At 38.0% G+C, this 12,885-nt stretch overlaps 1 protein-coding gene across 1 annotated transcript in view; it reads right to left on the minus strand.

Moving 5' to 3' along the window:
• The window catches only part of MTARC2 (mitochondrial amidoxime reducing component 2), a gene marked incomplete at its 3' end in the record, with an annotated part of 28,678 nt that overhangs the window by 11,919 nt on the left and 3,874 nt on the right, over positions 1 to 12,885 (minus strand). The window contains exons 3-8 of the mRNA XM_081312810.1: positions 10,685 to 10,847; positions 8,402 to 8,542; positions 5,956 to 6,017; positions 5,805 to 5,876; positions 4,851 to 4,973; positions 2,305 to 2,324 (exon numbers count right to left, since the gene is read on the minus strand). Of these exons, the coding sequence (XP_081168936.1) occupies positions 2,305 to 2,324; positions 4,851 to 4,973; positions 5,805 to 5,876; positions 5,956 to 6,017; positions 8,402 to 8,542; positions 10,685 to 10,847 (581 nt within the window). The remainder of the gene's footprint in view (positions 1 to 2,304; positions 2,325 to 4,850; positions 4,974 to 5,804; positions 5,877 to 5,955; positions 6,018 to 8,401; positions 8,543 to 10,684; positions 10,848 to 12,885) is intronic.

Here is a 12,885-nt window from a genome sequence, read left to right on the forward strand (position 1 = left end):
CACAAGTGTGAAAAATGATCATAAGTCACTTTTTTCAGGACTGTTGTAACTTTGAACAGTCACTAAATGAACTGTTGTACATCGAGGATTACCTGTAGTTTTTTTTGATGTCTTGGGCTTATTCATGTGTGATTACTTTTTCCAGCATCAGAAAGGCTGATTTTTCAATTGTAGTATTTTCCCAACAAATCTTTATTTTTAAGAATTTATAACTAAACATAATATAAATCTATGACAGTGCACTTTTCAGTTTTCACCAGACACCTATGAGTCATGCGATCCACAGCCTACAGTGATCACAGATTTGAAGAGGCTGGATTGAACTAGATTGCTGGAATCAGGAAATAACGTAGACTGTCAGGTCTGTCCATGGAAGGGGAAAAAAGCAGACATTTCCCAACACACAAATTTTTGAATAATTACTATTGTGAAAACAGTCCAAAATTTAAAAAAATTCAAAAAGCCAGACAATATTAGATTTTAAAGCTAAGGCTACCAGGTGGTGGGCTTGAAGACACAAACCATGAGCCATCCTCTTTTTGTCAGATATCTGATAACCTTATTTCAAGGTCAGGTTACTGGAACACAGTTTTCAAAACAGTGTTAGGAAAAGTTAATCATTCAAAATTATATCTTAAAAATTGACAAAGGTTGGAAAACATGTTGAAAACTTAGTGTACTAGTTGAGATATGAGCCAACAATAAGTTGCCCTGTAAGGTAGTCTTAGGATTCCAATTTCAATAGAATAATGTGAACATATTTGAAATAAACCTAGGGTTTTATTGCATTTACAGTGTACGCTTGGCTTTTATGTCTCAGAGCTGACCGATACTCTCCTTCCCTTTATCAGGGAGCGCTGCATCCAGCTTGGGGACAACTAAGATTGATATCCCATCTCACTAAAAAGGTTGTGTGAAAGTTTCAAAGCCAAGATGGGTGGTAGAGCTCAGTAGCTATATAGCCCATTTGGTAATGACCATGGCATATAGAAGATTGTAAGGTAAGAAGACTGCATGAATTAATGAACAAAATAGAAAGAGGAGAAAGAAAAGGAATGTGTACTTTAGTATTCGCATGATGCCATGTTGTTGACGGAGAATCCAAATTATTGCTATGTAATGCTACATAAATGATATAATGAAAAATATCAAACACCAAGAGGCCGCAGGAAGTTCTGCAGGAAGAATATGGAAAGACAGAATGATGAAAATGATATGGTGACACGATGTAAATCTCACTGCTTTTGTATGTGGATCACGACACTGCATGCAAATACTAAAGAGGCAAAGTTTGTTATATTGGGCGATACCATGACATCTCTTTCCTCATTCTGATAAAAGCAGCAAGTCCTGCAGATGCTGCTCCCCCTTTGGTAGCTATGTTTGGCAGGGAAACAGTGAACAATTGCAAATTATGCATAAAAAAAACCCTAGAGCATGTTGATGAATTTCCGTTGATTGCTTATAGCGGGAAATGGACAGGTAAATTTTAAGATGAACAAATGCTGAAAGATAGTGAATAATATTTCGTCTGTTTGAAGGAACGCTTATTGAAAAAAGTGGAAATATATGTATAGTGCATGAGCATTTCTGCCCACTTGTATTATAAATGAAAGTATGACAGGAGAAATTAAAAAATGTATAAAAGGAAAAGGGAAGAGCAATAAAGATGTAGCTGGATGGAGTTGACGTGAACAGTTTGAACTCCTTGGACCTGAGAAGTGGACAGGGTTCTTGGGCCTGGGAGCTCAACCATCTGCTCTTTAGATTCATGCCTCTCCTGGCTTGTTAAAGAGGCTCAGAGATTTTATTTATTTTTTATTTATTTATTTTTAATTCCATTTATATCCCGCCCTTTTCCGAAGACTCAGGGTGGCAGAGATGTTGTGGGAATGGGTTCCAATTGGTTTCATACAGTATATGAAAAAGTATCACACTATTTATCATTTTAGGGGAGCATTTGACCTTTAAATTCCATGGTACCTTTTGCTGACAGCAATGCCAAGAACATATACTGCAGAATAAAGAAAAAGCACGCACCAAAAAAGGAACTACATTCTTATGTCAAATCCATAATTCTATGATATGTGTAATTTAATCACCCTAAATCATATTATTATACAAAATAAGGTTCTTAATAATTTTGCAAATATATTCTTTCAGTAATTTCAGATAAATAATTACATGGAAAAACACTTGTACATTTTATATTTTTAATTTTAAAAATCAAATAATTCCTGTATCACTTGCAAGGTTTACATTCAGTAACCTGATAATATTCTTATAAGCAAGAGCATATATTACCAATGTTAATAATTTCATCACTTAAAAATAAATTGGATACAAATCATGATATAAAGAAAACTTATCGATACATATTTTAAACTATCTTTGTGAATAAAATAAAAGGAATAAGGAGATGTGAAATTTGACATTATCATATTATAACAAAATCATATTGAAATCAATGCAACTTAGTTCCAAGTAATAGAATAAGATATATAAAAATATGGATTGACGGTGAAGAATTAGGAACTTAAATTTACAGAGCTAAAAGAAATCATTTAGGCCTGTGGTGGCGAACCTATGGCACGCGTGCCACAGGTGGCATGCAGAGCCCCCTCTGTGGGCACGCGCGCCATCGCCCCAGTCCTAGGCATTCAGCTGGGTTTTATAAAACCTTTTTGCTTTAGGCCTCCACCACCATGTGCAAAAAAAAAAGGTTCAATCAATCAATTTCAACTTCTTGCAGGAAAAAAAAAGATCTCGCCAAGTTGGGATTGATTGAACTTTTTAGTCCCGCCCAGTCTACCATTACCACTGCAGCCACGCCCACCCAATGGGCCATGCATACCCAATGGGCCACACCTACCCGACACCCGATGATACATAAGTAGGTTTTGGGTTGCAGTTTGGGCACCTGGTCTCTAAAAGGTTCGCCATCACTGATTTAGGCTATTAAGTCCAAACCCCTGTCTGGTGCTGGAATCCAAATTAAACCATCTCAGACAGTTGGCCCTCTGCGTGAACATATCAGGCAGATGAGAGAGCCCCACCATTCTCTCATTTCACTGGTTCCACTGTCAAACTAGTATTCATTGATTGACTGATTGATTGATTCATTTATTCATCAAATTCATATAGCTACCCATCTCACAAAAAACAATTAGCAATAAAACTATAAAACAGTACCATATAAAAATAATTACCAAGAAAAATTTAAAAACCATGATTAAATTTAAGAAAAAGCAGCAGATGTCAATAACAGTAGAGCCACCTAGGAATGTGTTTGACACTTAATGGGAACCTACCCCCCCTATAACTTGAATCAGTTACTATTTAATCAGGGTGGATTTGATTTAAATCAAGTCCATTGAAATCACAATTTAAATCATGATTTAAATCACTAGTAAAAAGGCTTGATTTAAATCAACTTGATTTAAATCACAATTTTTAAACAGCAACTGTCATCTCTGTCCCGCAGTGGCTCCTCCTTTGACTCGCTGTTGACTCACCAACAGTCCCATTCACTTTAATGGGACGGCTGGTGATGTGGCAGTGACACAAGAAGGTGAGGGATGTGGCGGGCAGCAGGTGAGTGGATGCCCGCTAACAGGCGCTGCCATGATGGATCTGAAATGGCAGGTGCTCTTTAAATGTAAGGACTCATTCTTGCTGGTAGTTAGAATCTTTAATATTATTTGTAAACAAAATGAAGGTTTCCTACTTAGAATAAGATGCCAGGTTAGTAAAACAGCAATATCACAACCAATTTTAGGTTAATAGGTTAATCAGACATATTTGGAAAACTACTCAAATTCTTGTATTTAACTAAAATACTTAGAGCCTGGTATAGATGCATTTCTCTTCAAACAATCATAGTTTGAAATGTACATAGATTTGCAAAACAATGGGATAAAGGAATATTCCTGAACTTTGTTTTATGATTTATCTCATGGTTACTGTGAAATTGTGTGAATGCATCAAGGCAGTGCATGTTATCTCAGCATGCAGAGCTTGGATTCATTGAATGAGTTTACAAAAAATGTAAATATTACAGAACATACAGCCTCATGCTACATAACAAAGCTCCATTTCATGCTGAATAAACTAAATTATTAATGTATCTTAAATAGAAAACTATATTTAGATATATTTTTACTCCAAAAGCATTTTATTAAAATAAATTTGATAAAAATAAAAAACAAAATCTGATTTTTTAATTTTTTTTTAAAAAAAATCATCATTATCCACCCTATATTTAATTAAATACACTAATAACCATCTTAACCTTCTTCCATGTGACATCCTTTCAGTTATATGAACAATTATTATAGCCCCCTAAACTATCTTTTTTCAAGGTAATCACACACCCCTGCTTCAGTCTCTCTTCAAAATCTTAGCTTCTTATCCCATAATTATTTTTGCCAACCTCTGAACCTGTTTAAACTTCTTTGAAAACTTTAAAGTGTGATGCTCAATTACAGCACTGAACCACAAAAGAAATAGAGTGGATTGATTATATATCTCATGATTTGGAAATTATACTTCAGCTTGATGTAGTCTAAAATTGCATTTGCCTTCTTTGCAACACATTACATGGATGGCTCGTATTTCATTTTATCTTTCACAAGCTTTCCGTAATCATTCTGTATTAATTACCATATAAACTTGAATTTTGACAGTGTTTTAGATTCAATTCTAGAAAGCAGAAAATATTTATAACCAATACAATTGCATTTAACATGTTACAGAAAGTATTCGTAGATGAAAGATAGAAAATTTTCGTTAGACATTCACCTTCAAAAAAGATACCAAAAATGCATTTCCATTTGAGATTTTTCTTTTACCACATTATCTTGTAAACATGATCTCCAACCTTAAGTGTTCCTGTTTTATCTACTCCAAAGTACCACCCAAACAAAGGGCTTGATTTGTATATATGCTTTTCAGAAGGCTCACACAAACGGTAACTATTAGAAAAAAATAAGATCATAATGAATTACTCATAAAACAGTTAACTGTTTTCAAATAAGCAGATATTTTATTATAAGAAGCTAATAAACATTAGTTTCCTATATGCCTAAAAATCCAGATTGCTACTAAATCTCACAATCACATAGTAACAACTATTTTGAAAGTCTAAAATTGAAGCTGAAACCTAAACATAATTGTTTGGACTATCGTTAAACTGAACTCAGTGGGACTGTCGTGTAACATATATTCTTAAAAGTTGCATTGTACTTGAAATTATATGTTCATTTTTTAAATTTAAATTATATTTATTTCAACTATTACATAAAATTATTAAGAACATTAAAGAGGAAAACTAGGTAAGACAACTGCAACACTGAAGATGAACTACCTATCTATCCTGGGAATGTAACTTCCAGCTGAAGTCTAATCTCATCTGGAGGGTACCAGGTTGTGGAAGGCTGTTCTCAATAAAATTCTAGCCCTCCAAAATGTGCAAAGATAATTGCCACATTTGGAAAAAACCACAATCATGCAGTGTGTGTGTGTGTGTGTGTGTGCGCGCGCGCACGCACACACACACACACATACCAGCAACTGCCTGGAGAAACCCACACACAATGGGGTTTATTTTTTTCAACATCTTTGGAATTGGTTTGCCATTGCTTCCATTCTAGGGCTGAGAGTGTATGACTGGACCAAGATCACCCAACTGCTTTGTGCCTAAGATGGGACTAGAATTCATAGTCTCCCAGTTTCTAGCCTAATACCTTAACCACACCAAACTGGCTCTCGTCAATTGTATTGAAGATGTCAAAATATTTTATTACCTTTTCAAAGTATTAAGAGGTTCTTTTCTGTCTATGATGCCAGTATCTGGATCAACTGTTGTAAGAATACACCTACAATGAGAAAGTTGAATGAGGTAGCAACAGCCTTAAATTAATTTTGGCCATAAAATACGTAACAAAAAATGCATACCTGGGACAGGCCACTGCCCCTCTCATTTGTACGTTTCCAATTATAATATCATTCCAGGTATCCTATAAAATATAATGGTTTGGTATTTTATTTCTTATGATCCAAGGCAATTCAATGTGCTCAAATGAATTCTGATTATGAGCATTCTGACCTGAGTGTAAATGTTTTAAAAGAAACCAATAAAAAAAGAATAACAAGTGCTCCAGGATTTATGAAAGATGTGGTGCAATGGTTCTGAGATAACGTCTGCCAGCTCTTTCAGAACTCTGGGATGTAATCTGTTGGGTCCCGGTTATTTATATTTGTCAAGGTCGGATAAGTGTTCTCTTACCATTTTCTTGCTTATTTTAATGTTTGTAATTTGTCGTTTGCAGTGGTTTTGGGGTATGTTGGGCTATAGTTTCTTTTTGTGTGAAGACTGACAGAAAGTATGAGTTAAGCAGCTCTGCTTTCTCCCTGTTGCCTGTTATTTCCTTGCCATCTTCTCTCTTTAGTGGTCCTACAGTTTCCTTGACTTTTTTCTTGTTAATATATTGGAAGAAACTTTTATTACCGTATTTTCCGGCGTATAAGACGACTGGGCGTATAAGACGACCCCCCAACTTTTGAGATGATTTTCAAGATTTTCCGTCTTATACACCGGAAAATCAGCGAGCCCGGGAAGGCACGCCCTCCCCTCTCACTGTGGAGGAAGCAGGGCAGGCTGGCGTCTGGCGGGAGCCGGCAGGGCAGTCCTGCGCACACACGCACTCCCCGGCTGCTAAGGAGCAGGGAATGCGCGCGTGTGCAGGACTGCCCTGCCGGCTCCCGCCCGACGCTCTTCCCTCTTGAGGCAGCATCCCCGAGGACTCCTTAGGAGCCGGGGAGCGATGCTGCCTCAAGAGGGAAGAGCGTCGGGCGGGAGCCGGCAGGGCAGTCCTGCACACGCGCGCACTCCCCGGCTGCTAAGGAGTGCTCCTTAACAGCCGGGGAGCACGTGTGTGCGCAGGACTGCCCTGCCGGCTCCCGCCAGACGCCAGCCTGCCCTGATTCCTCCACAGTGAGAGGGGAGGGCGTGCCTTCCCGGGCTCGCTGATTTTCCGGCGTATAAGACGACTGGGCATATAAGATGACCCCCCAACTTTTGAGATGATTTTCATGGGTTAAAAAGTCATCTTATACGCCGGAAAATACGGTATCCATGATTTCTGTTGCAAGTCTTCGTTCGTTCTGAGCCTTTGCTTTCCTGACTTCATCCTTGCGTGTTCTGGCTATCTGCTGACAATCAGCCTTAGTTATGTGCCCCTCTTTCCATTTTTTGTATTTGTCCTTTTTGTCTTGCAGTTTGTCAGATCTTTGTGCAGCCATGTTGGTTTCCTCTTAAATTTCTTGTTTTTCTTTTATGGGGACAATTCCTACCTTTTTCAATTGCCTGCTCCAGGCTCCCCAATTTTCAGAAAGTGTCCTAACCCAGGGGTCCCCAACTCCTGGGCCGCAGTCCACTACTGCCACTCACACAGAACCATCACCTCCCCCCCCCGCTGGGCTACCAAGCTGGAAAGTTTGGTGACTGCTGTCCTAACCTTCCAGAGGTGATTTTGATGAAAGGCATTGGGAAAAGAAAGGAACCAGAAGAACATCATGCTGGATCAGAAGACTTCTGCAAGTTTGCCAGCAAAGAAACAAACTTTGAAACTATCTTGTCTATATGTGTGTGAGGGAAAGAAATAAAATTCAGTATGATAAATACTGCCTAGCTGATATAAGAATCTCACCAACAATACTGGAGTAATTTCTCCAAATGCTCATTTCTGCTACACATTAGAATGACAACATTATTTTTGGAATGAATATTATTTACGAAAACTAACCTTTAACCTAATCTAAAGCTTTAGAGTCCAGGAACTCTAGCTTGCCTCACAAGTTCTTTGGTTTTCCTCAAAAAAGGATACTTTTTTAAGTCCTATTATTCAGTGTAAATAAATTAGACACTGCATAGCTTCATCATGCATTTTATGCTTTACCACTGAGTTTTAGGTTTGATTTCACCTTTAGTCTAGAAACCCATTGTGACCAAATAAAGAGCAGATTGATATTTCCACTTGCCAGGATGGGAGAAATAACTTACATCAGAACTTTTTGTTGAATAAAATAATTCAAAAAATATTCTGGTCAGCACTAGTTAACATTATTACTTTTATCCACACTAGATAGCCTCCCCACTTCTATAAATTTAGGGCTATACTAAAGAAAAAAAAGCTTTCCTTCCCTGCCAAGATAATTGGCAATAACATGAACTTTTTACCAATGTATTAACTGCCTTATGTTCATTTTCTAGATTTCCAGCCAGCTTCCTGGCTGGCTCATATGAGAGGTACCAGTTTTAAAAGTTTCATTAAACAGTTACATGCATATGTAAGTCCAAAATTATTCTAAATGTGAACTAAAAAATTACACCCAACCTTACCTCCTCATGAGGACCACAGCCAGTCACCAAAATGCTTGGCCTGAAGTTATGTATTTGAACTTTCTTCTCCATTCTGGAATTAAGCTCTTCCAAAGAAGCTTCAGAGATGAGCATGACAGGGCTACAGTCAGAATAGGCAATCTAGAGAAGTATATTCCATAAATGAACAGTGTCAAAACATCTACATAAAATACAGAGAGAGGGTCAATCTGTAGCACAAAAGGAAGCAATCCCCAAATAATTGTCTCTACAGGTGGGTCTTTGTTTAACAACCACTTGTTCAACAATCATTCAAGCCCATGACAGCTTTGAACAAATGGTAGTTAAGGTCAGTCCTTGGAGTTCCTGCTGCTGCAGCATCCACATGGTCCAGGCATTTAGCAAGTGGCTTAAGATTATGTCACAATGAGCCATGGTCACGATTGCAATTTCCAATGTTCCCTGTCAGTTTCCCATAAGCAAAATCAAAGGGGAAGCTGTCAGGAAGTCAAATGTTGCTGTCATGTAAGGTCCTTGCTTAATGACAATCATCCGCATGGTCCAGGCATTTAGCAAGTGGTTTAAGATTATGTCACAATGAGCCATGGTCATGATTGCAATTTCCAATGTTCCCTGTCAGCTTCCCATAAGCAAAAACAATGGGGAAGCCAGCAGGAAGTCAGATGTTGCTGTCATGTAAGGTCCTTGCTTAATGACAATAAGAACTCCCATCACTAAGCAGCATAGTCATATGACATTGTGGTTTATAACTGCATTATTTAGCAATGCCAATTCCAATCCCAATTGCCACTGATAACCAAGGACTACTTGTGATAGCTGGTAGACTTATTAAGGTAAAGGTAAAGGTTCCCCCGCACATGTGTGCTAGTCGTTTCCAACTCTAGGGGCCGGTGCTCATCTCCGTTTCAAAGCCGAAGAGCCAGCGCTTGTCCGAGGACGTCTCCGTGGTCATGTGGCCGGCATGACTAGACGCCAAAGGCGCACGGAACGCTGTTACCTTCCCACCGGAGTGGTCCCTATTTTTCTACTTGCATTTTTACGTGCTTTCGAACTGCTAGGTGGGCAGAAGCTGGGACGAGTAACAGGCGCTCACTCTGTTACGCGGCACTCGGGATTCGACCCACCAAACTGCCGACCTTCCGATCGACAAGCTCAGCGTCCTAACTCACTGAGCCACCGCGTCCCTTCAGACTTATTAAACTATGTGTTTAATTGATTTGTGCTTAGATTGTAAGCCGCCCTGAGTCTTCGGAGAAGGGCGGGATATAAATGGAATTAAAATAAAAAAATAAATAAATAAAAATATCTGACTACAGCAATTTACTGAAGAATAAGTATATTTGTCACATTACAATCAAATCTATTTAGGTTTTAGAAAAAAAAGGACCCAGCCAGTCACCACTTGGAAACTGATTATCAAGGTAGCTCTCCTTGCAAAGGGATCTCCCACACAGTGACACTTTTCCATTATAGTTGTCTTTTAGTACCAATTGCCATTCCTATACAGAGATGTATGAATGTACATTATTGAATTGGTCTCTCCACCCGTCATCCTTAGTGAAGCCTGCAAACCAGCGTCTGCATTTCCTGCAAATGAGAAGAACAAATCTTTCTCCTTCTGTCCTGGCCACTTTTTACAGAGGCACGATTGAAAACATTTTAACAAACTGCACCACTGTCTGGCTTGGTGGCAGCAGTGCCTCAGATAGAAGGTCCATACAGAGAGTGGTAAGGACAGCTGAGAAGATCATAGGAAGCTTGCTTCCTGGTATTCAGGTTGCTACTTTAAGCGCTATGTGCTTAGAGATGAAAGCATTGTTAGAGACCCCACAGACCCACTTTACAGTCTGTTTCTGTTGCTCCCCTCTGGGAGGAGGTTTAGAAGTATTTCTAGCAGGACTACCCGATTCTGTAATAGCTTTGCTCCCTATGCCATCCATCCGGTAAACTCACAAAATTCGTTTTTATTGCCATGCACATGTATACATAACCCAAACTAGAATGTTGCTTCTCTGTGTCATATAATATATGTGGGTATATGCATAATTCTGTATTTATTTAGCCATATTTATGTAACATATATCGGAGGTGGTAACCCTTTGAGAGCTGTATGCAATGAAATTTCATTTTAATGTATGCCATTTGTGTACATTCAAAGTAACAACAAAGTTATTATTCTATTCTATTCTACTCTGCTTTACTCTATTCCTATTCTATTAAGAAAAAGTAATCACATCTTTAAGTGAAACATGCACCATAGATCATTGCAAGCACAAAGCTCACCTTATCAGTTGGAAGAAAAGGTTCCATTAAATCTTTTGAATTTCTTGGAACCATATTTGGTTCAAAACAAACCAAGCGGTATGGTTCTGACTTTAGGTAGGATGTAATCCATTGAGCAACATCTTCTCCGCAATCTCTGCCTTCAACATCAAAGCCAAATAGCCTAAAACAATTGTGAAAGGCATTAAATAAGATCTCTGCTGGACACTACGATTATATTTAATAGAATCATAGAGTTGAAAGTGATCACAGATGTAAATTAGTCCAACTGCCTGCTCAGTGCAGGTTTTACTAGAGATTCTCTGAAAGATGACTATCCAATTTCTATCAGAAGACCTCTAACAGAGTAGTAGCCACATTTCCATTGGCTGGCTGTTCATACAGTCAGAAAGTTCCTCCTAGTGTCTAATCTAAACCCCCTTCTTTAAGTTTTAACCCACTGGTTCTTGTCCTGGTTGTTTTAACATTGATTTTGGAACAGCAGATATAAGTCCACTCTCTCTTCTAACTTTCAAATATTTGACAAACTTTCAAATATTTGAAAACTAATCCTCAAAGAGCTTAATTAGACTCTTCCCCATTTTGTTAGCCTTTCTCTGAACTTGCTCCAATTTATTTCTTGTGTGTTTTGAACTGTGCTGATGGAATTGAACAGTCTTCATTTAACAATCATTCATAGGCATGATGGCCTCAGAACAGTGTTGCCACTCTCATATGACAGTATTTTGAGTGGTTGGCAATCTGTTCACATTTATTGCTGTTGCCAAGTGCTCTGTGATCAAGTGATCGCCACTTATATTCTCTCTGCTGGTTTCCCCAGAAAGTCAGTACAGTAATTCTTCCTTGCACTCAAAGAGCAGACCTCAAACCTGATGAAGACCAGTGTTTTCTCCTCTCCTCCACACAGCCCAGAAAGTCCTTGGAGGGACGGGAAAATATTGATCCAGACACTGGCATCCACCAGCATTTTTCCCTCTCCTCCAGAAGACTCAGAAAGGCTCCAGAGGGGTGGGAAAATGCTAGCAAAGTTTATGTATTTTCCTTCTTTCCCCCCAAAAGTTCCATAAATAAAATTCTAACTCATGTTTTCTTCAAATAACTTTCCCTCTTCTCTCAAGGTTCTTTGATCTTTCAAGTCCACTTGTAATTTCATGAAGTGACTCCTGTAAATCTGTTATATTTCACTTTAAAAGGGTAAGTCTACAATATCTTTTTCAATTTTTAGATGATTAGAATTCTTTATTGGCCAAGTGTGGTTGGTCATACAAGGAGTTTGTTTCCGATGCATAAGCTCTCAGTGTACATACAAGTAATAGTGATAATCATTGTCATATACAATATGAAAATACATTCAGCATAAATCATGAAATACAATACTTCCTCATAAATCCTAAGATGCAGCACTTAGTGATATTCATCAAGTACTAGCTAAGCAAACGACGTAATTCATACTAGGGTACAAAAAAACCAATATAAATTGTGAGATACAAGCAGCAAAGTTATAGCCCTAAGAAGATAAGGATAGGTAATAGGAACGATGAGGAGTATCATAGTAATACAGCTTTACTAAGTATTTTGACAGTGTTGTAGGAACTAGTTGTTAACCGCAGTGATGGCATGGGGAAAAAACTATCCTTATGTCATTCTGGTGTGTTAATGCCCTGTAGTGTCGTCTTGAGGGAAGAAGTTGAAATAGTTTATGTCCAGGATGTGAGGGGTCTGTAGATATTTTCACAGCTCTCTTTCTTGTTCATGCAGTATAGAGTATATAGTATTTCTATTTCTTTAAACTGTAATTGTTAAACCCACCTTAGAAACCGCTTCAGTTATCATAAGAAGAATTTTGTTCATCTTGCTTTAGCTTTTGGTTCCAGTGAGGAGTGAAAAAGTTCACAGGCCATAAACCAAAGATTTTCTTTAAATTAGCCATCTTGTGTTCTACTATCATTGTTGTGCAAGTGATATATAAACAAGACAGATTCTCCCACACAGAAGGCTCTTAATAATTAACTTCAAACTCTAACTTGATATCACAAAGTCTAGCATTTATAAAAGCTTTACAAAAACAATTCTGAAATCACCTTACAAAAAATAAAGATTTTTACAAAGCTGGAACAAAGTGATGCTGTTTCTTTTTAAATGGATTGAATAGAATTCCACACAGCAACTAGTAGACTTCCAAGATTTTTCAATCTTAAAGG

This window comes from Vipera berus (genome assembly GCF_964194415.1).
Source record: "Vipera berus genome assembly, chromosome: 1".
Classification (NCBI taxonomy): domain Eukaryota; kingdom Metazoa; phylum Chordata; class Lepidosauria; order Squamata; family Viperidae; genus Vipera; species Vipera berus.